We start from the raw sequence: 26,879 nt of genomic DNA on the forward strand, positions 1-26,879 counted from the left end.
ATAAAGAAATTGGTGAGGTATGAAAAAACTTAGACACAAAACTAATTTATTTCAAGAATATTTGAAATATGTGATTACTCTTCTCAGACCGTTCAACATCAATGGCAGTCCTCAACACACTGTGATTCACAGCCCACTGTTTGGCTTTTATCAGTCAGGAGAAATGAAACTAAGGGTTTCTGGTCATGTTACTGACCTCAGATGCATTTTGCTAAATGGATGTAAACAGTGTTCAATGTATCCACATTATAATCAGTTTACGTTCAAACAATCACATATCAATATATATTTCAGTTTAAAAAAAGAAACAAAACAAAGCTATTACATCATTCAAAACAAAAATCTAATTTTTAACCAACATCAGTCAGTCAAACTGATGCTTGCTTTCCAAGATGTACAGATTACTCATCAATGAGACTCAGCATCTGGCTATTTACATTATAATATTGTTCCAATAAGGGAGAGGTTTGTCTATATATAAATTACAGATTCAGAGCAACATCCATGCAAGCTTGAGAGCTGGCGATGAATTGGTAGTCCTAAATGATCGGATGAGTGGTGCTGACAGTCAAGGTTTGGCACTAGATAGAATCCATTCCCCGGGAGAATGACGATGTGAATCCGAGGCCCATTCCCCTCTGGGTGTGAGTCTGAGAACGAGCCATCTCATACTGAACGTCAAGGTTCCTGAACATCTCCTCCTGTTTTTGAAGAGTCTGCAGACCATCATCGTTGAGTGGTTTGGAAGCTTCTGCATCGTCCTCTCCCTGTACAGATTGTAAGTTCAATTTGACTCATGTTACAGGTTGGAAAGCTCCATGGTATTAGTGAAGATTTATCTAAAACATCAAACACACAGGGCTTAAGTAAAGTAACATAGTTATACTTACTTTAATACCCATTAGTTTGCGAAATTTAACATTTTGGTCCTTGTTTCCAAAGTTTAGACTCTCCCACAGCTCAGCTGTCTGGGACTTGTCCTTAAAAATGAAAAAAACAAACCATAATTTTCTAGTGTAATATTTGGTTGTTTAAACAATTTGAGGAAGTAAAGCAAAATCAAATCGTACCCCTTCCTTCTTTCCCTGCCACAGCTTTTTCCTCTTTTTCTCCTGCTCTGCAAACTTCATGGGGTTTACAGCGGATGGATTGTAGTAGCTGGGCACAGCAATACCAGTCTCTGCCAGTGTTTTTGCTTGAAGGGCTGCCATTTGTGCTGCCATGGCAATCTGAGGCGTGACCTGCGTCCCGGAGGCCAGGAGTGCCGCCACATTGAGTGCGGGGTTTGAGACAGCAGCTGCTGCAGCGGCAACTGCTGCGATTGGGGCAGTTACTGGAAACAAAATACACAGACCAGCATAAACAACTGAATGCAGACTTGATTTAAATTATCGATGGTTTTCAAACTTGGCACAATATGCACTTCTCACCTGCAACTATCTCCTGCTGTTGTTGCTGCTGCTGCTGCTGCTGTTGTTTCTCAAACATTTCCTTTTCCTTCTGCTCCTGTAGCTTCTTGGCTCTCTCCAGCCTGGAAAAGAAAAGAGTGTATGATTATTTTACACAAAAATAACACTATGCTCTGTGAACTTAAAAGTGATAGTGTGTGTGGGCTTCAAAGGAAATGAGGGAAGAGAGAGGAGGGGCAACGTGCAACAGAGTCCCCGGCCAGAGTCCATTCGTGGATGTTGAAATTACATGGTCAGTGTCTAAGACACCTTCGCCACCTGTACACCCCACCAATCCAATTATTCTTTTTTCCCCTTGTTTTCCTACCAATGTAATTTCCTTTTACGAACAACAATGCTATCCAGCACGTGCAACATAGATGACATGTGGTCAGAAAGTTATTTGAATAACTCCAATATGAATGTCTGGATGAGCTTTATATTTGTTTTTCTTTGGTTCAATTTATACTACTTAACTATCTGCTAGGCTTAAAACTAATTTGAAAAAGAAAGAACCTTTGCAGCCACTATTATTCAGTTGCAACAGGAACCCTCTTGATTGCCAGCCAGTGCAGATTGACCAGTCATCTATATTGTAAATGCCCCGTAAGCTGTTGCCTTACCTTCTGGCCAGGGCCTCTTGTGCATCCATAGCTGCGTTTCTGCCCCGGATGACAGGTGGATTAACAGACCTGCTTCGACTCTTTCTGCGCACTTTCTCACTCCTTTTCTTTCGCTCCCTGGTGGAACAACCCAAATAATTCAATGAACATACTGTTCAGAGCCAGAATGGTGGAGTTCAAAAAAACATTGCCCACAGGAAATGCTCTTATTTAAGTTAAGCCCACCTGCTCTTGCTGCGACTTCTGCTATGATGGCGGTGTTTGGTCCGTGAACCTGAGCGAGACCTAGCCTTCTTCTTCCTGTCCCGGCTGCGTGACCGTGAACGCCGTTTGTCCCTACTTCTACTGTGATGCCGCCTGAAAGCAAAAAGATTCATCAATAGGAATCAAATATATCACAGAGAGGAACGAAGTGCTATTGATGAACTTGTACATCAATATAGTGGTATATAATGAGGCCAAGAGTCAGCAATTAATCTAGAAACTAACACTTTCATTCATTCATCGTCTACCGCTTTATCCATTTAAGGGTCGCGGGGGGTCGCTGGAGCCAATCCCAGCTAACATTGGGTGAGAGGCGGGGTACACCCTGGACAGGTCGCCAGCCTATCACAGGGCCACACACAGAGATGGACAACCATTCACTCTCACATTCACACCTACGGTCAATTTAGAGTTTCCAATGAACCTAACCCCATTCTGCATGTCTTTGGACTGTGGGAGGAAGCCGGAGAACCCGGAGAGAACCCACGCATACACGGGGAGAACATGCAAACTCCACACAGAAAGGCCCTGGTTGAACCGGGATTCGAACCCAGAACCTTCGTGCTGTGAGGCGAAGGTGCTAACCACTAAACCACCGTGCAGCCAACTAACACTTGGTAAAAAAAATAAATTAAAAATAAAATTAAAAAAAATACTTTCTCCTATATCATTAAACAAGTTAGAAGACTTGAATCACATAATTCTTTGTGCAGTTTAGTAACCACACTTACCTCTCTCGTGAGTGTGACCTGGACAAACTCCGGCCTTTGGAGGACCTCCTGTCTTTGCGTCTGGATCTCTCCTCCCCATTCTCTGCTGAAAGTCTCTCTTGCTCTTGCTGCTCATCTGTTTTTCTGTGTGACTTTGACAGCTTCTCAGAGTCCCTCTTTCGTGCCTGTTTTAAGAAGAAGTTGTCTCTTTCAGGAAAATAGTGCAACAAAAAGAGTTAGTACCATGGCTTACAGCAGAGGGTATGTAAAAAAAAAAAAAAAAAGTTTTGACAAGCTGAAAAAAACCTTGTCATCTCAAAGCCACTTTCATAACATACACATAGTGTCATTCTCAGAAAATGATTGCAACTGTGGACATTTCTGTGATGCAGACAAATTTGACTGCATCATTTTAATAAAATTATAGGACTTCATCAAACCAGCATGTTTGGAACATCCTGCTTCTTTCAATTTTGAACATGCAAGCCTTAAGATCCGATTCTGAGGAAAAAACTTGGATGTAGTTTGTCAGGTCAGCCTGAATAAAAGTTCCAACATTACCTAAATGCTTTGAACTTGAACCCACTGAAAGATGGAAATAGGTATGGGCAACCAATTCACTTTTAACAGCTTCTAGGCGTTTATAAAATGTATTTTGGTTCTTTAGTGTAAAATTTTGCGCCAATTATCTTTGAGTGGAATCAAACTGTTTATCTCATGTGAACATGGTTAAGACAAAATTGTTACTCTTTATAGGACAAATTAGGCAAAACTGAATAATTTTTAAGTAAGCTATGGAAAAAAATACAGATTCCATTTGGATAGATTAAAATCATTAGGGGAATAATGCCCATCCCGAGATGCAAGAGTTAATTGCAAAGTTTCTACCAATAGTATGAGACAAATAGGAGTTTGAATGGCAGATAGTTACCTGTCCCAGTAGTAGACATATTATTTTGCTATGTCAGCAGGGTCTTCTGTTCAGTCTCTTCGTGCATTAGCACGCTGAGTATGATTTATTGTAGAAATGTTATCATGTGATTTACACACAGGATGTAACAAAAAATAAAAGAAAAAAAATCTAATCTTCACCATTTAATATGGTTACAAATAATGACATATCCAAGGATGAAAACTTCCTTTGAGACATGTTTTTGCAGGGAGGGTTTAAAAAAGGACCCATTCCATGAGACTAAGCCCATCTCCATCTATTTCTTTTGTTCTTAACTTTGGTAATTTTAACATATTGAACATAATTAAACATACTCACCTTGACCTTAAACTAACAAGGACTATAACTTCAGGCCTTGACATTCACATCAAATGTGTTTCTAATCAAATAAATTAACTGCGGCTTACCTCTTTGCTCCTGCTGCGACTACGTCTGTATTTTCTGTCACCTGGAAAAAGCAGAAAGTCTTGATGAATACACATGAAAACACCGAAACTCACAAATGGCATTTTTTCATTTCTGTGGGCAAATCAGTGTGTTAATCTTATTCCCAAATTTTAAAATGTTGCATCTCGTGAGGCTATATACCAAGAACAAAATCCATACTGTGGACCCCATTGTCCTGGAATATTCAGCATTTTCTGGGTACTGTTACTGCATACTAACGTTTTCGGTCCCTGGAGCGTGACCTTGACCGCGAATGGTGGTGTTTGGAGCGTCTGGGAGATCTCGATGACTCCATGCTGTGTTTTTTTCTGTGATGAACTGGGGAGCCTGTTCTGGTCAAGTCGACAGAGTCATCACTTGCCTACAACAAATGAATATGAGAAAAAAAGTTGTTGCAGAATGCTCCATGATGTCCTACTTGTATACACTCCCATTGTGAACCATTTCTTTACGTCAGCAATCGGCAAATACAAACCATTGAAATAAAACTGAGATTGGCACTGTTGTTAAAGCAAGACAACTTTGAAGTAAAACATATTTTATCCCACAGTGGTATGTAAATTCAGTGATGTATTTTTATTTGATTTGATATATTTTAATACCATGAATGAATTGCTTAATGACTGTGGTCTTCCTTGTGTCTTTTTCCTAAGTCTTCTTATAAAATCTTAACATTGATTATATCACCATATCAAATACGCACTAATTTCCAGTCTGTGGGTCAGTTATGCACCGCATCCTGAAAGAAATTACTAGTGCTGATATAAGCAGATCAGTCTCTGACTGGACCAAAAACAGTGATAACCAGTCTCTTTACTGTACAATGCCATCATAAATTGTCTCATTAACTTTACAGATGCAGTGCTACTTGTGTTAACTTGCCTCACATTAAATTAAAGCATTCATTTAGGTCTCCCCCTCATTTCAATAAACGTTTAATGTTACTGTTAAACATTTATCCTAACACTCTTTACCCATTGTGACCACTTGCTGGGCTGCTGCGATTAATGTTGTATAATGACGTTTCTGCATTCTCTTCACAGGACAACTTAGTCCTTTTCATATTTCACTTTTGTGTTCGTTTTCTGTTTGTCGCATGGCCCAGTGACGCTCACGCACTCATCAACTCACTGAACAACATGTGAGGAACATGGAACATCGTTCAATACTTGTCCGGACAGATCAGAGACTTATGTCAAGAGTCACAACAATTTGATAAGATTGAATTAATGGGCCAGTGGTCAAGATCCGTACAGACTAAAAGCAACAAATACTAGCGACCCCACAGTTCTTCACAGGTTGAAATGGCTGCTGCCGGTTTCAACGAGGCCATTCTCTTTGTTGCGCTTCGTCGAAATACGCCGCCTGGTGAATTTAATGTCGTTGGTTTTTCTGACAAGAATGTTTGCCCGATTGTTAAGGATACCGTAGAACACAATAGATATCCAGTTAGCCAACATGCTAACTAGATTAGCTCAATCCTACACTTTAGCTTTAGCTGGGTTGCAAAGCTAGCTGACGCTAACCGCCATCTTTAAGAAAATAGGAATTTTTGAGTAGAACTGTAAACGTATAGTAGAGTCATTTAGATCTTACTGCGTGTACGCATATCTTGATTGTGGTTGTATGATAGTACTTACCGACATAATTCTGAGCAACAATGTATGTGTAGCGCGTTGTTTTGTTGAATATTCAAACGAACACGGGCAGGAGCGGTAGCTAGCCGCTAAGAGCCGATGTGTGGCTGTGCTAATTTGATTCGGGTTGCCAGGTTTAAGCTATTGAATCCCCCTGATTCAGGGAAAATACAATCAGTTGTTGAAATCCGAAAGAAGGGACCATACAAGAGGCAGAGGAAGGCGAATTACGTACATATAATCAATATAGGCAATTACCTTTTAACTAAGTCAGTTCATCAAATACTTACAAGTAATAGGAGAGATATCCATAATCATTCATATTTGACCACTTTCTGTGTTGAGTTTTGCAAGTTTGATAAGATAGAATGATGAATAAGCCCAATGTCTCTTAATTACCCAAGTCGCTTCAGTAATAATATATATATGTAAATATATATATATATATATTACTGCCGGTGAAGGAAAGATTCGTGTTCTTTAAACCACTGTCGAAGACCAAAATAAATCCAACCTGGCAACTCCAAAAGACATTTCTACCATAATCCTTCCCCTGTGTAATATATTTGTTATTTTTCCTAAATTTTGCGTGTCAGGCAACATTGCTTTCGGGCAGTTACGGCCAAACATTACTAATATGGTCAGATTTAAATTAAACATTGATATGATCAAATTTGGGCAGGGTTTGTGGGTTATTTCTGCCAAATCCTTGCGAAAGAGACGAAATATGTAAGTAGCCCGCGACGGAAGCTGCACCTGGAAGGCAAAACGCAGGGCATATTTCTTCCGGGTAAGTACAGCAACCCGCCAAATTATAAAGCTAAAACAGGTTGGTTGTGTGGATTCTGTGTAATACAGCGATCTGATTGTTTCATCGGTGAGTTATTATAAACTGTACATGTAACCCACCACTTAACCGTCACTTAGAGATATCAGCGGACCCTCCTCAATGTTGTAGGTTTTATAACTCTCGTTCGAATCGCCAGCATTAGCGTTACCATAACATCGAGTCAACGTTAAAACGAAAGGGGGGCTAGTTAACGCTAAGTTAGCTAGCCGAAGAGTCGAAGCATCATAACATCAGAATAAAAGAAGGTCTATTTTTTCCTCACCTTAGGTGAAGCTCCGCGAAATGGCGACGTGGAGCGACGTTGAACTTCTGACCAGCGAGGACACAAACACCGTGCGGTGTTTGGGCAGCGTGTCAAGGGAGGAGAGTGGTAGCGGCTTGTATCAGGTGGACACACTGGTCAAAATCTCCGCTGCCAATGAGGTAACGACTCATGTCGCGATTTTCACCGACTGCTCTGTACCCCGATCTATCGCCACGCTCATGGCCGCACTGATCGGTGACTGTGTGTGAATGTTTGGCTCTTGCAGGTGCAGACAGACCCGCGTCTCTCCTCCTCCAGTGGCTCGACCTGGAGCATTGTTGTGGCTGACAAGACCGTTATCCTGTTCGACCAGAGTTATCAGACCATCCTGTTGCTTCTTCACTTTGGTACGCATCATTTATGGCATGTGGCATTATGGCTTGTATCCGGTGGGATACCTGGCCTGTGTGGCTGCATCCAAATAATCGGGTCCCAAGAATTTGTGAAGATGACTGATGGCCACCGCTTTCTCGCTGTCAGGGTTTTCTGTCTGGTAAAAATTAAAATCAGTTTGAGGATGTTGTAAGGTTCAGTCACGTGCCAGACTTCACCATGTCTTTCTGACAATGCAAAAAATGAAATACAAATATATTTTTTACATTTGAATTTCTTATATTCTTGTAATGTGTGTTGTATGACTGATACCTGCTGCTGTAACGCTGGCATTTCACCGTTTGGGATCAACAGAGTACAACAATCAATCTGTCTGACATCTCACAGTAAATACTGCTGATGAATAACCTAGATATATTTTCAGATACTGATGTGGATGCTATTGACGTGTGCCTGGAAGGACAGTTTCTGGTGGTCTGTGAAAGAAATGGAAACCTTCACCTGATCTATGTTCCTCAAAAGAAAATTCTTCTTACCAGGGTATGGATGTTTGTTTTTTTAATATCCAGAAGGCCCACCAAAGCAGAACTACATTAGATATGAACACTCAGTGTCTGACCCTACATTGTTATATGTCCGATTTCACCGCACTTGAAGAATAACACTCAACTATACATGGCAGTAACAGCTACAATTGACCTGATAACTGTGTCTTTTTCCAAGGTTACTTTGTGCTGCATGATATGTTTCACCTATGAACCTCATGTGTCATTTTCTGGGTTTGTAGGCTTTGGTAGAGAAACCATCCAGTGGAGAGAAGAAAACATATCGCTATCTCATCGTAGAAGAGGACAAGGAGTCCTTAGGTGAAATTTATGAACAGGATATGAGAAGAATCTTTTGTTAGAAATGACTATGATGTGTCTTTTCTTTGGAATTCAATTTCCATTCTATCTGAACTGTGAATGGTGTGTTTCTGGTTGGCAGGGGTGTACCATGTTTTTCTTCTCATCAAGGATGGCTTTTTCCACATTACAAACCTTTCTTTGGCGAAGATTGAGACAGGTATCAAAATATAAGGTACAATTACTTAAAGTTTTCTTGGAGCTACTTTTTCGTCCTAATTAAAAATATTTTTTTCTTTTGCTAACCCAGCCATTGAAAAAATGGATGTGGGAGCTTTGAAAGAGGTAAGTTAAGGCAATCTACTTTCCATGCAATAGTTCATTGCAATATTTGGAACAGCAGATAAATAATCACTTTTTCCCCTCCCCCTTAATTCAGCTTCAGTCTCTCATTAAGATAGACTTCTGCTCTACTGAGGATTACCACGATGACGGCTGCAATACAGCAGTGATGTTCCTTCTGGGCAAAGAAATCCACTTACTAATTGGGGTCAGTGTCCGTGAGAGAAGTTTCAATAATTCATCTACAACCTGCAGTTATGATTAGTTGGTTACATGTCAAAGACTCATTTACAGTGCTTAATAAACTAAATCACAAGGATCAAATTTAAATGTTTATTGTCATTTAAGCATTCGCATACAGTACTTGCGTCTAGATTCACAGAGGATGTGTTCTCCTGTGCCAGTCTTTTTAAAGCTCAGTTGTTTTACCGTTTCACAAAACAGTCCAACTGCTGGGAACTAGAAACAAGCAAAGTGTTTTCAAGACAAAATTAAAGCAAATTTGGAATAAAGTTTCAGCCTTGTATAAAACCTGTAATAGCCATTACTCAGTGACATTATTCTCTTCACAGGGGGATAAAGACAATGTTGTGACTCACTGGACGATGGACCCTCATCAGGCCAAGATGGGTCTTGCTCAATCCGTCAACAACAATTTAATTCCAGGTAATGGGTGAATGTTCATCTTTCCACTCAACAAGTGAGCAATGTTTGGGCTCAGGTTTTTTACAGTGAAATTCTAAGTATTGGGTAAAAGAAAAAAGTAAGGAATAGGGACGGAATCAAACTGGTTTGAAACAAGTAAAACATTTAAATGTCTGTGTTATAAATATTGTCTTTGTTTTATTTTAAAGGTGTGAGGAAGATGGTGGTAGTGGAAAATCTCTTGTATCTTCTTGACACTGAGGTAAGTTCGGTGGTGTCACCATGGGCCATCATTATTCAATAGTACTGTATTTGAAGTTCTACTTAATATTTTTCTTTGCTTGCAGGACGTCCTGAGTCTCTGGGACCTGCATTTCCTCGTCATGATTCACTGTTGGCCAGATCTTGCTATTCATGACTTTGAACTCACCACTGAATGTGGCTCTGCCTCCATGGTGGCGTATGTATCAATGTTTAATTAACTTACTGTAGCTGTTAATATACAGAGCCTCCTTCTTATACAGTGTTGAAAAGGGTAAATCAATATGGTGTTTGTTTTTTATCACAGCCAAGACAAGGGCAGCATGAAGATGATTGCACTGACAAAGCAAGACAGCAGTCAGGTAACAGTACAACTCTTATAAAAGAAAATACAAGAGATTATTATCTCATAACGTCTTTTTGAATTTTAACTTATGATGGTTTTTATTTATTTGTATTTATTTTAGATCAACTCACTGCAAATAAGATTTCTGCCTTCTATGACTATTTGCTATTCGCTGGATGTCTCCTCAGTCTCTTGTCTTGTCCAGACAAAAATAAACATGGTAAAACAAATCATTAGATTGTGGTATGGATTTTTCTTGTGCAAATTTCTAGTTGTTAATATTGCTGCTTTTGTCCTCTGATTTCAGGACACAATTTATTTAGTTGAGGGTATTTGTCAGAACCCAGAAAGGTAGGAAATGTTTCGTATGACTAAATGAAAGTTCAGCCACAACCGAAACATTTAAAAACCGTGATTGTTCTTTCTTTCCTTTTTTTTCTTTGTTCAAGTTGTGAAGGAGAGAGTATTCCGTCTGTTGTTGTCAGATGCTTCACAGAGGCACTGCCTGAAAACAGGTACCTAATTAAATTACTTCAGTAACTGCAGTTTGTGCAACATAAATCAATATGATGTCGGTATAATCTGACTTACTTGACTTTTCTATTATTCACAGACTTAGCAGACTTCTTCACAAACACATGTTTGAAGAGGCTGAGAGGTTTGCCATCACATTTGAGCTGGATTTGGAGGTGTGTGTGTGTGACTGTTGTGGTCTTTTTGACCCTAGGCCACAGTGGACAGTAGAATAAAAGATGTTTACTATTTGACCAGAGAAGTATGATTTGAAAGTAGAAAAATTCTTTACAAGTAGTTTTATTACTGTAGAATGATGGTGCAGTGCAGTTGGTGATTATTTACAACCTGACAGTCCTATCTTTGTTCAGCTTGTTCACAAGGTGAAGCTTGACTTTGTGCTGGAGCAGCTGGCGTCTGCATCGGTGGGTGGCTACGGGCAGGACGTGTGGTCGGAACTTGTGGACGAGGCCAAAACCAACCTGATGAAGATCACAGTGAGTGTTACAATCCTGAGCCCTTTGAGAATTTTTATAATCTTAATTCCATAGTGCCTTTGAAACATTAGCAAAATTAAATTTGGTACAGAGTATCAACCCCTTACTAATAAAGGTTATTGTTTTGTGTTGCCTAGGATGAGCAGTACGTGGTGGAATACTGTCTCAAAGCCCCATGGCCAACCTTTGACACGGCAGAGAAGATGCTGAACCACGCTGCCACGCGATACTCCTCCTTACAGATCCAAGAGGCCTTGGCCAGACTGGCAACGTTCCTTAGCCTGTACAGCCTGGAAAATTTCAAGTAGGTTCAGTGGCCAATGGTTTGTATTTGTGTTACACAGTGAAATGTCCTTATTGTGGTTTGTCCAGGATGTACGTTCATGTGTGACCTCTGTCAATGAATCTGTCATCCATAGTGGAATTGCCTGGATTGAGTTTCTGAACAGCACTGACACATTTGGAGACATTCTGACACATCTGAGAGAAGGCGACATGAAGGGTGCACAACTCATTTGGCTCAGATACGAGGTAACAAATAATGAAATCAGAAAGAGCTTCATTCATTCATAAATGTCAAAGTGTCTCATGATCACTGTAGTTTATCTAAACTATATCGGTAATTTAAGGAAAGAATGCACAATAATACTGATGCATAATTTCAACCTTTACATCAATAAAAACGTCCAAATAAAGCAAATTTCTTCTGAGAAACATTTTACTGTTGATGTCAGGTGTGATGTTGGTTACCTCTGGGTTTTTTGACAGGGACAGGTTGGATTGGAGTTTGATGAGCACAAGCTTGAAGCATTGCTTAGTGCCATACCAGAGGACGTGCCATCCCAAGTCCTCTGTCCTTGGTTTAGGGCAGTTTTTGTTCCCTTTGTGAGGAGAGTGCTCCCGACAGGACAGGTACGATACATTCTCTCAAGCATAAAGCGCTGCCCTCTTCGCCATATGCTGCTACGTTTTCAGTAGTTAAAGTTCTATCTATGTACGTGTCCATAGAAAATCCTGGCGAGATGGCTAGAGCAGAGGGCCAGGAATCTGGAACTGACAGAGAAGGTATAGTATGAAAGAAGCTGAGGTTATCAGTGGTGATTTGCATTTATTGATTCCCAAATAAGTCCCAAATAATTTTGATGACCTAAGAAACGCACTTCAAGCTCAAATCACAACATTAACAGAAAGTGGGGTAAAATGCTTTGCATCACTTGCTCATATATACAGTGCACTCATTATCTTTCTAGATTAGTTTTTTTTATTCAACTAGTTGTATAAAACACAAGACCTTTGAGTCTGTCACCACAGTGTAATCAGTGATTATGGATGTAAAAATGTTTTCCCAGGCTGCTTGGCCCCAGAACGGGTTGGAGTTGGCCGTGCTCGGACTGCCTCCTTTATGGTCATGGATGAAATCTGTAAGTTTGCCACTCTGTGTACTCTCTAAATGATGATGTAACTGTAAGCATATGTGTAACTTAATTAGTGTTACTTTATGTGGTCCATGTTTGTGCACATCTTTTTTTTTTAGGATGATAATTATGGTGCAGAGGAGATTGAGAACCTCAAGTCCCTGGTGTCTAACCTGCGTCAACTGTTGGACCTTCACCGTAAATACAGCTGCAGGCTTTCACTGTCAGTCTTTGAGAAGGTTTGTCTTCTATTAGTGATGTAATCTAACTACACATGAGCTTCAAACAACCTTCACAAGTGCTATTGATACATCAGATAACATATATTAAGTCTTAAATATTAGAGCCTGACCCATATGGATATTTGGGGCTGATACCAATATAAGGGTAAGTAAAAAGAAAATTCCAATAAGGATATATTGGCCGATATTTAACATACCCTCATGACAAAGTAATGTAATTGAGGCCTGATATTTTACAGTTTAACCATAAACTTTATTATAAATGACTAAATAAAAAGAAAACACAAATGCAACCAAATATAAAGAACTTGAATGAAGAATTAGTTTTCATATGGAATATATATAATATATATATAATATAATATAAACATAAATGCACATCTTTTCTGCACTTAGTTCTATAAAATAACTTTTAATATTGGTACATATCCGCCAACATACACCGATATGTCTGTGAAAAGTTCATTTCAGCCAAATTTGTATTGGCCAACCGACAAATCGGTCGGGCTCTTAAGCGTGTGTTTTGTTGTTGTTGCTAGTTCAAAAATATTCTCCTTTGTTCATTTTAAAGGGAAGCGTGCGGGGTGTCGCATTCTTAATGCTGGACAAAGTGCTGGCTCCAGAGCTGATCGCTGCCACAGTGAAAAACAGCATCCTGCCCTACGCTGAAGAGCATGAGATTCCGTATAATGAGCTACTTCTACAGTATATCAAGGTAAAACTCCACCACAGCCAAGTCTAGTGGGGACTGGCAGTTCATTTTGCGTGACGATGACGACCTTGTTTCATCTTCACCAGGATCTACTGGAGCGCTGCAGTTCTCAGACCACAACCCTTTTCACAGAATGGGAGGCCAAAGCAGTGGCTGTACTAGACTGCATCACGGATACTGATGTAGGCTTCATCTACAACACTATGTTTACACACAGTTCACATCATGTTCAAGGTTCATGATCACAGATATTTGAGTGAAAACCAAAAAAACAACTGTGAGAAAGATGGTGAAAAACAGATAAATTCGTTCTGGAAGTTTTGAAATCTCACATTGTTGTATTTCCTGCCAGCTGATGGTGGATGCTGTGCTGGAGATCATGCAGAAAGCTGTCGTACCCTGGAGTAATGTGGTGGAAAAACTGGTTCAGCAGTACCTTGGGATGGATGGACCAAAGTATGTTGTCCTCACTTTGAAATAGTTACCAATAATGTAACAATATTAACTAACATTAGTAGCTTTGATATGATCTTCCTCCACTGGATTTATTCTCCAGACAAGAGCTCCTAAAGGAGAGCTACCGTCTGATGGAGATTAGGAAAACTCTCAGAGGGTACGGGATCCGTAACTTCAACCTCTCTAACAGCACTCAAGTTATGGTACGTTTGATATGATGAATTATGAGACATGTGACTTCTGTTATGCCCGCCTGTGCATTTACTGATTCCTATATATTTTCCCCAGACACTGATTAGATACATCTTGAAGCAAGACTTGCCAATGTCTTTAGAGGACTCACTGACTCTAGCTGAGGCTTACAAACTTCCAACATTGCAGATAAATTACTTGCATCTCATCCAGCTGATTGGTCAAAGCAAGGTAGGCTTTTTCTGTGTTGTATATTTTGTCTTTATACAGTATGGATTCTTGGCATGTTGGTAGGAGACTCTTTTCTCTTTTTTCCCCCATTGCAGACTGAAGAATGCATGACTGTCCTGAAGAGGCTGACCGCTGCAGAGGCAGAAAGTGTTGTCGAGCGTCTCACATCCTGGGCTCGGCTGCAGCTGGAGGACAAGTTCCACATATCTAACGAGGTGAGATGGAGTAGATGGAATTTTAAGACTGCTGAATTCATGTTATGTTTTAAGAGAAACCAAAGGTTGTACTTGCTTTGCAGCAAATGTTATTTCAATGATGAATCTGCTGCAGATATCTGATCGGATGTACCAAGATTTTCCCTGCCAATCTACTGTCTATTTCATAAAACAAAGAACATATTCAGCACATATTTGCATGATTGCATCATGTACTGAAAATATGCCTGATTGTAGATTTGTAGTCTTGCATGAATTTTAAAGGGGGTTGAGTGTATATGCAAATCAATTGCTCAATCAATTTATGAGAACATAAAAATGGAACAGCATTATGGTGAGCATACTGTTCATTCATACTGTTCTTTCTATTGTTCTCACTTCAACAGCACAAGAAGTGCCAGAGGGTCATAGCTCAGGCGATGGTGGAGGCTCTGAAATACCTGCACATAATCCAAAAACGTGAGTATTATTTTTACTCAATCCTAAAACATAGATAGATAGAAGTCATTCCACATACACGAAACGTTAGGAAAGAAATCTTAGAAATGTTTACCTGAACATTCAAGAGTGATAGTGGGTTACACCTCCTCTGCAGATGATGCTCTTAAAAGCATGGAGTGTGAGAACAACCTCATCATGTTCAAGGCGATCGCCCACTTACAGGTGAGCTTCGGATAGTTAAAAAAAAAAAAGATTTATTCCATGTTCTTTGGTTTTCTGTTTAAACCGCATCCTTTTTCTCTGTTTCTTCAGGAGGACTTTGATGTTTTCTTCACGCCGTCTAACTATGAGGATCCAAACATCAGAAAACAGATCCAGGAGCATCACATCACGGCCTATGAAAACACGCGTGGTCGCCGTTCATCTAAAGGGAAGACTACGACAACTCCTGTTGTGGCTAATGATCCTGATGGCAAGATCAAGACGATCTCCACAGAAGCTGGCTTACGTCGTCTGGGACGACAGCTGCAGCGTAGCGAACAGGAGCTCTGGTCTGACTTGGCCCTGCGAGCTCTGCGAGTTGGCAAAGTGGACAAGGCCCTTAAGATCCTCAGGTTTGCATGTTGGATGTTTAGGCCATGAGTGTGAATGCAGGGGTGGGAAACCGATAAAGCCTGCTGTTGTAGTGTTTCCACCCATTTGTTCTCACTGAAATTATTCTATTATATCATATAAATTTGCTGCGGGGCATCTGGAGAACCTCATGTTTTTCTTTGTCTTTTTCCATTGTGTCTTCAGTGAGCTATATGAACACCACTATAACACCAGCACAGGAAAAGTTTTGTTCACTGCTGCCAAGACATTATGTCAGATGCTGGAGGCGGATGTGCCCATGGTGCTTCCCGACAACATGGACCTGCCAGCAGTCATCCACGATCTGGCCTGCCAGGCCATCACTGTGTGCCACTCGGGTAAAGAACATATTTTAACTCTGTGACTATTAGATACCTTGTTTTTTGTTAATTTGGGGGAATCTTGCAGGAAAAATATAAAAACATTTGGTCCGTATAACACAGATGACACACAAACAGCACATCTGTCGAAAAAAAGAACAGATCATCCTTTCCACTATATCTGCAATAGTTTATGGACATGTGGTTTATCTTGTTGAAAACGCTGACTAGGTTCAGGACAAAACTCTTTTTGACAGTCTGAATGAGCGTCCGTCCAGGCTACTTGAACTCCTGTGTTCTGAGCTTGTCTGGCTGCTCTCCATTGCTCCAATTTATTTGTAAATTGCAAAGTTAGCAGTGAAATAATTGTTACAGATTTGCTGCTGGACTGTCTGGAGCTTTGCAAGTGCACACGGATAGCCATGGACGTTTATCACCAGTGTCAGTTATCAGACAACTATGGCTTCATAGCTAAGGTCAGTATTTTTTCTTTTCCCATAGAATGACACTTCATTTATTTCATTTGGGGCTGGTTGATGTGTTCTATTTCTTTAGACGATTACGTCAGTCTTTACATTTTACTTAACAGTAATTGTGAATCTATTAGCTGAAATATCTTAGCAAATTTAGACATCATTTCAAGTGTATGTTTTCATTTACATTAAGACTTTGAATTTAAGTCCCATATTTTCAAAAAAAGAAAAGAAGGGTTGAGAAATGTACTAAAACTACACTGAATTATTGATCCCTCTTGCACAAATATACTAACTTTGTATTTTTTAATTGTGCAACATCACAGGATTTGACCTTAGAGGCAGAAAAAGATCCATATTCTCAGTGGAGCTTCCAGGATGTTTTTAACGAAGATTGCATTGTTCTGGACCCGGTGTCTGTGCTCCCTGTCCAGTATGAAATTACCAACTGTCTGCTGCCTGTCTCTCAGGGTATGAAGATGCTTACATTTGTCGTCACTTCATCTCCTCAGGCACGCTGCAGGTGGCTAGTTTCATCAGCTGCTTTGCTAATTTATTCCTGTTCTTGCAGATACCCAACTACACCCACTGGACTGTTCCTGCCTGTCACACTGCTCATTTGAAGATGGTAGGCATTCAAGTAGAATCTTCCCTTTTTTTCTCTACTTACAGTTGTGATTTTTGGAGTTCACCTTGTGTCTTGCATGGGTCCACACACAGGTTCAAACTATCTGCGGCCCCTCCTGGGTCCCCTGGCCAACATGTTGCAGATGTTGCAGGAGTGCAGTCAGCTGGAGCTGGCCCTCAGAGTGCTGGTCAACTCATATGGCAGCTGCCTGCAGCATGTCTCCTCCAACGTTATGGACATAAAGCTAAGTGTACAGGTATGACTGCCAGTGGTGCTGCTAATGCAAGTGCTATTTGGGTTGCTGGGCAAATTATGCCCTTATTATTTTTACTTTGGCTACAATGAGACTAAGCAAAATATGATTTTTTTCCTCAGCTTTATGATACCCAAGATCTTAAGAAGTACAATATATGCCTGAATGAGTTCCAAAAGTCAACTACATCCTCTCTAAATGCTGTGGCTGTGGCCCTCTTGAACAAGGTCAGTCCTCTGATTCCAGTGTTGTAGCAGATTTACTGAATGTTAGTATATTATTTGAAATAACTTTTATCTCTATTTTCTGTGTGCCACAGGTGTTCAACTGGAGAGTGGTCGATTGTGATTTGGCCATTGGACTCTGTACACTGCTCTCCAAATATGAAGTCTTCAAAATATTGTGGAAGGTTATTGACAACACCTGGCAAAACTATGATAAAATCTTGGTAAGTAATATGATTACTTTTCTTCTTCACTTTGATTTCCATTATTAAAAAAAGGGTTTGACAATAAAGAGAGAACCAGGGAAATGTTAATACTGGTATTGGAAACTCAGGGAAAGCGGTTATTCTGTGGATTTGAAGGAGCAGTACGTTGGTATGACCCTGACATCTGACAGTAATGGGCCGTATGAACCATCACAAATGGTTGCAAACTTTGTGTACAATATTTAACCATTGTTGAATCCTAATTGAGACCATTCACATTTTAAGATCTGCAATGACCAAAGTGTTCATACATAAACATGCACGTGTACATGTAAGTGCGCACCTCCATTCTTGTTATATTCAGAAAATCGAATCAGCGACTTTGTTATTTCAGGCCGTGGCCAGAATCGGAGCCAATCTCTGCTGCTTGTACAATGAGGCAGAGGAACAAGAGAAGTTTCTCTCCGTCATCACTGATGCTGAGTGGGGCATCAAGCTTGGTAAATTAGAGGTAATGCAACACTTGGGCCAAGACCAAGGGCATTCTCCTCAGAAGAATGTTTAAGTAGACTGTCAATATGCTTTGTATTTCCCAAGTTGCTGTCTTGTCCGCATGACTTGACAGTTATCGTTTAACTTAGGTTTTATGATCACATCTGCTCTGCTGCAGATATCCATCCAGCCAGTGTTCCGTCAGCAGCCTGAAATGAAGCGTAGTCTGATCCCTGTCCTGGTGAAGAACAGGAGGATCACCCCAGACGTTATTCTCCAGTACTGCAGGTCTGCTGCTGACTCTCAAGTGCCAAATCTTTCAGTCAACATGGGATTTCAATTTGCTTTTTGGGTCCAGACTGTGCTAAAAGTAACCCTGTGCGTATATGTCTGCAGCACGTTTGGTTTGGACCGTGACGGTGTGATCAACCAGTACATTACCACCTTACTGCTGCTGGAAGAGGATGAGGAAGGTGCAGGTGATCCAGGTACAGGCCAGGTGGAGGTGGAGCCTCTGTGTCCTGCAGATGCCCTGGAGCGAGTCCTGCAGATTATCCCAATCTTACGCAGCACCTGCGAGCTCACTGAAAGTCTCTGTGCTGCCCTATTCAAGGTTTGAGCATTGGGGGGCAATTAGACGGGGGCTCTTTAAAACAGTTTCCCATTAATGTGAGGGCTAAATGGTACAGATTTTTAAACACTGATATGGACCCTCCACATTTTTTTTGGAATAACAGCATACCTAACATTCATGTTCACTTGCTAAAGCACTTTGGAATTTCTTTTCCAGAATTACTGACATACCTTGCTGAGTATGGCACTACAATGACATTCAGACTCAATACCAGACTGAATTATACCACTGCAGCAGTTGTAGTAGTTGTAGTGTCAAAATGATGGTGGTGTTTCTATCCCAGACAGAAATCAAGTCTAGCTATTCACCTAATGTGCAAAATGCCTTTGTCTTACAGCTCAGCCCTTACAACTATGAGAGGATTGAAGTAGTACTGAAGATCATACAGGCTGCCGATGAGAATGTGACTGGCTTTTCTATAAGTCAGGTAAAGATATACATTTTCAAATTTGATGTTAAATGTAAAAAAATATTCTGCAGACTTGCACTCAATTTGTTTTACTGCACAGGTGATGGCCCTCCTTCAGCACCTGAAATCCTACAAGCGAGTCTCTCCTCCTTCAGACATGGAGAACACTTATCTTCTGGAAAACAGCCTCCTGCCCAACCACCTGTCCAGCAGCAGGCTTCCCTTCCACCTTCTGATGCAGACCACACATTACTGGAAGATCATCTGTAAGTCAGCAACTTTAGCTTTCCTATTTTCATTCTTCACTATTTCTACTGACAAAGTACTCTGATGATTAATTTACTGATTTTATGAGATCTGCACTGGTTACCTAATCTAACAGCAAAATAAACAACCTCTTTCATTTGAGGTCTTGACTTAATTTCCGATCAATTTAACCACCTGTAAATCAGACTGCAGTTGTGCTTCTCTAATGTGTAATAGATGGAACTTGTAACTGTTTGTTGGACTTCTTTCTGAAGCCTTCATTGACAAGATCTTTCTTTTTTTTTTTACTATTAATAGTTCAATGATATTGGGAGCTAATGTCAAGTCATGACACTTTCTGTTTAGCTCCTGAGCTCAGTGAGGAGACCTTTCCTACACTTCTTCTGATTAGCAAACTGATGAAGGTACTCGACTCAAAAGTAGATTTACTCTGTAAAATCCACATATTTAAAGATGTATCCATAGAGTTTGACTGTTATCGAGCTTTGTCCACATCTTCTTGTCTCTTCCCAGGTGAGCATTGACAAGTTATACATGTCGGCAGCGAATCATGTGTTTGAGAAGAAGATGAAGCCTCTCCTCTTGGAGCAGAGGAAAAAAGGTCTAAGTCAAGGCTACGAGAAGGAGTTGTTCAAGATTGCTAAGACCATGATGACGTACATCCACTGCATCCAGAGCCCAGAGTGGGCTGCTGCCACAGCACACAAAATCACCCAGGAACTGCCACCAGGTCTAACCCAGAGATTAGCCACTACTCCACACCGCTTGGTATGTTTTGTACATATGCGCTGAATAGTTTCCTGCTCTCTACAGGCAAAGAGAAGACACATTCACTCCAGTTCTGTCTGGGTCTTGGCGATGCATGGCTGAAGGATCCAAACCTCGAGGTCAGTATTTGTGTTTTTCACCTGGAGAAATAAACAGCATCAAACTTAAAATACTTAATATTTTATTTATTTACACATTAGTTGGTTTTAATCTTCTCCCCTCTGAGCAGGAGGCAGCGAGGGCCAGAGCGGAGACCTTTCTTTCCAAGCTGAAGCTGCAGTTCCAGCGCTCGGCTACTGAGAATACATTGATAGCCAACCAACTGAACAGCCCAGAGCATCTGAAGCTGACCGGGGTGCCGGCCAGGCTCATTGTGGCCCTGTATGAGCACGGCAGCGTGGAACGGCGCTACAGAGAGTCAAGAGGTCAAACTTATCCCGGTGAGCACACTTAGATACAGCTGCCCACTTTAGAAAGTAGTAGTACATTAAAGTACATTAAAGTTTCAGAATAAATTTATTTTCCACTTAATTTACACTTCACTATTCTGCCTTATGATTTTTAATGGAATTGTCTGGTATGCTGCGACAGAGGCGGAAGCATTCAATTTTTTATTTGATTCCTTTGACTCAGACATCCACACCGTGGTCAAGGAAATAGCCACAGTCAACAATGTGGATCTCCTGAAAGTCCGGAGCATGATGTTGGAAAAGTGGATCTGTAAAACAGGCCCTGCCGCTGCCAAGGTTTTTGTCAGTCTTTGCTTTCCCATTGTCATATAATTACATTCTTCATTTCCTTTTACTGTACATTGTGTTTTATGAAATTTGAGCACATTGTGTAGAATTCTGATGAACATTTTTTTTCTTTAATAAAGGATATTGGTTATCATGAATGTATCGGCAACATTGAGGAGGACCCTGACTTAATGAGGTACAGACATTACTGGGAGTTGAATCTGAATACCCTTCTTAAATTTTTTTTAAAACATCAAAAAAAAAGAAAAGCTTTTCCTTTTTTCGCACTTTAGAATTGTCTTTATGAAAGCAAGTTTGTCATCCAGTATTAGAATACTTTTTTATGTACAGTGCAGCATATTAGCAACCATTTTCTGCTGCCTAGTTTTGTGTCAATTGTGTTTTTGTGAAATGTCCTCAGGGTGGTGTACATGCTGCAGTCTTGTCCCATGGATGAAACTGTTGGTCTTCTAAATCCTATCCTATCTGCCGAAACCTGGGTGAGGAATACATTGAAAGACATTGAGACAGTACAGCATGAAGTGTCAAGAGAAAGTGGATTATATATATGTTTTGATTGTTTGTTTTCCCCTTGTAGCCCCTTAGCTCTTCTGGGCCTCGTCTGACCTTCTGCCATCGGACTCGAGCGCTGCTTTGTCTCGTTCGCCTCGTGGACGCAGATACTCTGGAGGCTGGGTTACAGATCCCCAGGACCAAAATCCAGTATGAGGCCTTGATAGCTGTTAAACTGTATGAATTCAAGTTAACTTAAGTAAGGCTTATTGTCATTGACATGCTTTTTATTTTATGTTTCCTATAGATATTTCCTGAAGTGCTACATCTTTGTCTCTCAACTGGAGGCTTTAAACATCCCCTACACACTGCAGTCTTTCCTCAGTAGTCCCAAAGAGGGCTTGGTTAAAGGGCTGTGGAAGAATCACAGTCATGAGCCACAGGTTCGGTCTAACATTAACACTATTGCAGCTCGTTTCTCCATTTTAGCATCACTATGTTAGAAATGTTACATACCACACACAGGCTGTGTGCAGACGACCTGAAACAGTTTCTCACTGACCTCGTTTCAGGCGGTGCAGTTGGTGGCAGACCTGTGTTTGGAGTATCAGGTGTATGACCCTCAGCTGTGGAACAGTCTGCTCCAGAAGCTGCTTAGCTTCAACTTGGTAAGGACATGTGTGCCTGTATTTAAAGGAAATTAAACCAAACCCAAATTCTCACTCATACGCGATGACTGTCTTCAGTTCATGTCAATGATTTATAAAATTGTTTATTGGAAGGAAGACAGCTGGGCAGTGCGTTTTGAAATAAACCTTACATGTATTTGCCCCCTCCAGATCAGCCACCTCCAGAGGGTGCTTGAGGCAGTCGTGGCTGTGCCTGAACTGTGGGAGGTACAGTTTATCACTTTTATTGTTAGAATTGAAACTTTGCAATTCCTGTTTCATTTTCATACATTTAGCAAAATGCAGTCCCACAGTGTAGGAAAAAATTAATGAAACTAATGACCAACAACACAAAAAATAATTACCAACACAACCTGCACTAGAGTTGTGGCTGCATGAAGCGGATATGTTTACTATATGCATTTTGCTTTTGTGGCCTGAGTAAAACCGAGAATGAAGCAGATATGCTCTACACCACCGGATGACCTATTGGAAAGATGCTGAGACAGAAGTTAAATTAAAAAACCCCAAAAATGCTTTCAGCCATCACTGAGATATGACGTTCTTTCATTTATTTTATTATTTAATCCTCTACCCAGATTACCAGTTTCTCCAGGACCTGGAGGAGTATGATACTCGCACCTTTTGTTTCAGGTACTGGATTAATAACGTTGATATTTGCTTCTGTTGACACACAACATGGTTTTATTTGTCTTGATTGGCTGACTGATGTTTTATTATACAACGTTCTCACTGTTCAGTACACCTGCTCCTCACTGTCTCATCTCCCATTTTTTGGTGACAGCTTCTGTTCCTCTGAGTCCTGATCAACAAGCAACACTCTACAGGACCTTTGTTCTCCTCCTCAAGTATGCTTTACTTATGTTCAGCCATTTACCAACATCATTTCTGAATTCTACAACTAGAATATGAACACTTAATGTAATTTATGAATTAATAGATAGAGAAGAACTTTATCTTTTTTAGTCGTTGTAGTTATTTTCAAAAACAATCCGGGTACACTGCAGTCACATGATTTTAAAATCACACTCAGAACCTTACGTTAACACAATAAAACACTGAATTAAATGTCAACCAAGATGGAACACTGAATAATTTCAGTTTTGTTATATTAGTCATATGTAGGTTTACACAGGTTCAAATGTACAATGAAATGTGTTGGACGAGGAAACCGTACAGCTCAACAATTCAAGCACGAGTCATATAAAATAGAAGAAGATAATGATGGGATTAGATATAAATACAATATAAAATTCGGATTTATGTTCAACACATAAAAGTGTATAGAACACTGCAAATTGGGAATGCAGCAGTCCTGGTTCAGTAGCAGCAGTAATGGTTGTAAAGAGTAGACAGTGCAGGTAAGCAAATATGTGATGTGACATTGACGTGCGCCATACACACATCTAGATGCCAGTGTTTGTATTACTGTAATACTTCTGTTAATTATATAGTATGTAAAAGCCTTACCAAAGACAGTAGCTGCAAATTAGCTACATATACATATATGTAATGCCAATTCCAATAGGTTTGATTTACTGAACACTGGAGTTCGTTTAAGAAATGAGGCATCGATGACCTGAATAATGTATCAAATTGTCTTTGCATTTAATTCCAACCGTGCTGTCATCTTTCTTCCCAAGGTGCCCCTTCCTGTTGAATCTGGACCTGATAGGAATTGCCAATCGCTTTGCACAGTTTAATCTGCCTGCCTTTGCCCTGGGAACTCTCCTTCTCATCCCCTGTGCCAATAAAAAGGCTCAGCAGATCCAGGTGAGTATGTCCATGTCAGTTCAACATGTAAGAAGACCAAGTCTTTGAGGCTCGACATTGCAATCACATTTTCATCACCATTTCTCTGTCTCCGTTTTGCTGCTTCCAGGGCTTTCTGTCCGTCTGTAATCCGGTCACTGTCCTCGAGCAGGTGGAAGAACTCATGAACACCGGTGAACTGGCTGGAATCCCTTCTCAGGTTTGAGGTTTATTTGAGTTAGATGGGAATGTTGACAACTTGCACAAGAAAAGAAATTTGATCCATTTGAATCTTTTATTATTCAAACTCGAATGTCAACTACTTCCAGGGCTTCAATGTACGTTGTTATTATTGGTGCTGTTGAAAGATTTTAAAATAGTTAAAAAGCTGAGGCGGTCAAAGTTGCATCACTAGAGCACACACATATGTAGCACCTTTATGTCTTGTGAAAACATTGATGCTTTCTTGTTAACAGGCTAGTATTAATAGAGATGTTTGACAGGAAACTACATGTAGATATAAACGTGCTTCCTGCAGAGAGGTGTGTGTGCTTGTCTGAAAAGAAAAGGGATGTTTGGTTCCCTGAATAATATCAGCGCTGTTGCACCCATTTCTTTTGGGTTTTGATCACACTATATTACATGACATAACACCATTACCTTTATGCTCCCTCAGGTCAAGGAGACTGTATTAACTTTCATCAACCAAAATGGGCAGCACCAGAAACTGTTGCAGACCAAATACTTCAAGCATCTGAAGCAGCTCATGGTGTCGAGTGGCCAACCGCACCAGGTTAAAGACCTGGTGGACTACCTGATCAGCCAGAACTGGTACGATTTTGTTTGTTTAATTTTTTTAATCCCCCTCGCGCAAGGTTTCTCGGGAAACATTTCTGATCTGAGTTAGTCAGAAAACCCCAAAACAACAGATTGGTGGTAAATGACACAGGGTTCTGTGTACAAGTAGGCTGAATACTACCAAGTATCTCTTGACATTATCATTTAACATTACTGATGATGAGATGGAGCTGAATCCACCCAAGGAGCCACAAACCAAAAAGAGTTGTTCCTAGATCAATGAGATTATTCATTGCTTCAAATGTGGCTGTAGGAGAAGTTACAAAGCTGATCAGAAAAAATGTTATTAGATTAATAAACAAGCTACTGTTGTTCATAACCAAGTGCACAGTGGATACTGTATATACACACAACACATTATAATAAAGAAACGGGAATTCTCTGAGCTTCTTCTCAACATAATTTCATATCATTTTTTAATAGTTATGACCCTAACCCTGTTTATGGTTTGCATTGTTTTTGCAATAGCCAGTGTGTTCATCCATCCTGTGAGGAGACACGCTTTTGATGTATCCAACATTTAAAGGCACAATCTGTCTCCAGTGACTCAGTGTACACTGTGGAATTTGGACCATGAAGTAGAGTTGATAAAAGTCCCTCAACTACGTTTGGAGATGTGTCACCAGATATACAACCAATTTATCCCCCAAAGGCAGGACAACTGTACAAACTGTGTTCTGGGAGTTCAAACTGAGCTATAGTGTTGTTTGAATATTTAGTTTTGTTTTATTCTAAGTCATGGATTCAGTTTGTAAGTAATACCAGATTTGAAACTTAATGAAATTGTGCGGGAGTGAAAGAGTAAAACTAAACAAAAGCTAAAAACCTACTATATGCTCTTGATGAATTCAAATGTATGATGTGAGCTGTCCATGTCAGGATTTTTTAAAAATATATCTGCTCTTCAGTCAGGATGATGCTGATTCACTCGTCCGTGAGTACATGAAGCACCGGGAGCATCAAAGAGGGAAAACACTGACAAATGGCTCACATTCACTGAGCTGGATGAAGGCGAGTAAAGCTGTTGTCCTGGACCCAGTTTACTCTGGGACAAGCACAACACCATGACAAAAGGAATATGACGGAGAAATAACCCGGTGTTTGATGACATTGTAATGTTATTTATGTTATTTTAATCTTAGTAGTTGTGTGCAACTTAATGGTTTTCGCTTGCATTAACATTTCTATATCACCATTACATCCCTGTGATATGTGAAACATAGTTGTAATTCGTCTTTGGTTTGACTTTTCAGGAGTTTCTCAACATGCAAAATGGAGTTTCGGGATGAACGGACTCAATTCTTTCGGCTGTATTCGTATCATCACACTTTGTCTGTCTTGAGCTGCGATGCAATATTTGCACTTACTAACATTTATCATTTAAATTGTTCATGTAATATCTGAATAAATGCCTTTCTCTATCAAAAATTGAGAAGAATTCTTGGGGGGGTCAATCAATGCCTTTGACTATGGGGTGGGTATCGTTAAGATTTTATCGATACCGATACTGATACTGCTTATCGATACCGATATTTAACGATACTCTTATCAATACTACTCTCTATAATTTAGTGCAGAAATTAAAGACACGTGACATGAAAAGATGTTAAGTTATTCAACTGTTATTCCATTACTGCTAGAGGGGTAACACCGGCAACATCATGAAACAAGTCATTGTCACCGGGAAATCTTAGTTGCTTCTCTTCTGAGAAATATCTGACTTTTGAACCTTAAGAGGGGGTGAGGGAGAGAGGAGGGGATGAGGGGAGCTTGTCCGGACAGCTCACAGTACTCACGCTAGGCCTTTGGCGATATGGGAAAAAATCTTATCTCGATAATTCTTTTCATATTGATAGATATATTCCACGGTGAGATGGGGTTGGGTTAGGGTTAAGATATCATTGCATTTAAACCAAATTTGATTTAAGTATTATTTCTTTTCTGTGAGAAAATTGAACATGACAAGTTTACTGTAGAACATTATACAACTGCTGCTGTATAATGTAGTTGTATAAATACAACTGCTGCAACAAATTGCTTTCGACAGTTTGCAATGCACGCTACTACTCTGACTCTTGTCGGACTTTAAATATTCCTCTGAC

At 40.2% G+C, this 26,879-nt stretch overlaps 2 protein-coding genes across 6 annotated transcripts; one reads left to right on the forward strand and one right to left on the reverse strand.

Annotated features, from left to right (window-relative positions):
* Positions 1-29: 29 nt before the first annotated feature.
* On the reverse strand, positions 30-6,231 carry rsrc2 (arginine/serine-rich coiled-coil 2). 2 transcript variants are annotated; one of them, XM_035640459.2, is made up of 10 exons: positions 6,085-6,231; positions 4,664-4,805; positions 4,405-4,445; positions 3,067-3,230; positions 2,297-2,428; positions 2,141-2,188; positions 1,431-1,531; positions 1,071-1,333; positions 891-980; positions 30-767 (listed from the first exon to the last, which is right to left on the reverse strand). In XM_035640459.2, exons 1-10 carry the CDS (start codon positions 6,088-6,090, stop codon positions 582-584), a joined length of 1,173 nt encoding a protein of 390 aa, XP_035496352.1. In that variant the 5' UTR covers positions 6,091-6,231; the 3' UTR covers positions 30-581. The 2 variants fall into 2 exon arrangements, with proteins under 2 accessions (XP_035496352.1, XP_035496351.1); XM_035640458.2 differs by having other exon boundaries at positions 2,072-2,188.
* Positions 6,232-6,367: 136 nt separating this feature from the next.
* kntc1 (kinetochore associated 1) lies at positions 6,368-26,205 on the forward strand. 4 transcript variants are annotated; one of them, XM_047329187.1, is made up of 62 exons: positions 6,369-6,871; positions 7,199-7,354; positions 7,462-7,582; positions 7,993-8,108; positions 8,356-8,434; positions 8,556-8,633; positions 8,724-8,758; positions 8,853-8,963; positions 9,328-9,421; positions 9,610-9,662; positions 9,748-9,860; positions 9,969-10,023; positions 10,129-10,227; positions 10,315-10,358; positions 10,457-10,522; positions 10,621-10,696; positions 10,892-11,017; positions 11,155-11,321; positions 11,437-11,548; positions 11,786-11,929; positions 12,026-12,082; positions 12,367-12,438; positions 12,552-12,671; positions 13,246-13,389; positions 13,473-13,568; positions 13,739-13,842; positions 13,943-14,045; positions 14,131-14,265; positions 14,361-14,480; positions 14,867-14,939; positions 15,076-15,143; positions 15,234-15,535; positions 15,720-15,892; positions 16,250-16,350; positions 16,674-16,818; positions 16,919-16,975; positions 17,068-17,231; positions 17,351-17,455; positions 17,548-17,676; positions 18,053-18,169; positions 18,329-18,438; positions 18,547-18,763; positions 19,122-19,211; positions 19,294-19,459; positions 19,806-19,864; positions 19,974-20,190; positions 20,274-20,347; positions 20,458-20,668; positions 20,862-20,974; positions 21,106-21,161; positions 21,387-21,465; positions 21,564-21,688; positions 21,786-21,921; positions 22,051-22,146; positions 22,318-22,374; positions 22,746-22,800; positions 22,952-23,015; positions 23,811-23,940; positions 24,050-24,139; positions 24,596-24,750; positions 25,686-25,788; positions 26,031-26,205. In XM_047329187.1, the coding sequence occupies exons 2-62, from the start codon at positions 7,214-7,216 to the stop codon at positions 26,064-26,066; spliced, it is 6,654 nt and encodes a 2,217-aa protein (XP_047185143.1). In that variant the 5' UTR covers positions 6,369-6,871; positions 7,199-7,213; the 3' UTR covers positions 26,067-26,205. The 4 variants fall into 4 exon arrangements, with proteins under 4 accessions (XP_035496342.2, XP_047185143.1, XP_035496340.2 ...); XM_035640449.2 differs by having other exon boundaries at positions 6,368-6,871; positions 25,686-26,205; XM_035640447.2 differs by lacking the exon at positions 6,369-6,871 and adding an exon at positions 6,874-6,958 and having other exon boundaries at positions 25,686-26,205.
* The last annotated feature ends 674 nt before the right edge of the window (positions 26,206-26,879 follow it).

Source organism: Scophthalmus maximus, chromosome 19 (assembly GCF_022379125.1).
Source record: "Scophthalmus maximus strain ysfricsl-2021 chromosome 19, ASM2237912v1, whole genome shotgun sequence".
Lineage (NCBI taxonomy): Eukaryota > Metazoa > Chordata > Actinopteri > Pleuronectiformes > Scophthalmidae > Scophthalmus > Scophthalmus maximus.

Excerpts from the sequence above, each read along its gene's own strand:
- rsrc2 (XM_035640458.2), bottom strand. Across the intron at positions 4,446-4,663 it reads ACGCTCCAGGGACCGAAAAC|GTGACAGAAAATACAGACGT; the intron begins GTTAGTATGCAG and ends TGCTTTTTCCAG. Across the intron at positions 3,231-4,404 it reads GTCGCAGCAGGAGCAAAGAG|GCACGAAAGAGGGACTCTGA; the intron begins GTAAGCCGCAGT and ends TTCTTAAAACAG.
- kntc1 (XM_035640449.2), top strand. The coding sequence starts at position 7,214 with ATGGCGACGTGGAGCGACGTTGAACTTCTGACCAGCGAGGACACAAAC. Across the intron at positions 21,162-21,386 it reads GAGGACCCTGACTTAATGAG|GGTGGTGTACATGCTGCAGT; the intron begins GTACAGACATTA and ends AAATGTCCTCAG. Across the intron at positions 24,140-24,595 it reads TGGCTGGAATCCCTTCTCAG|GTCAAGGAGACTGTATTAAC; the intron begins GTTTGAGGTTTA and ends ATGCTCCCTCAG.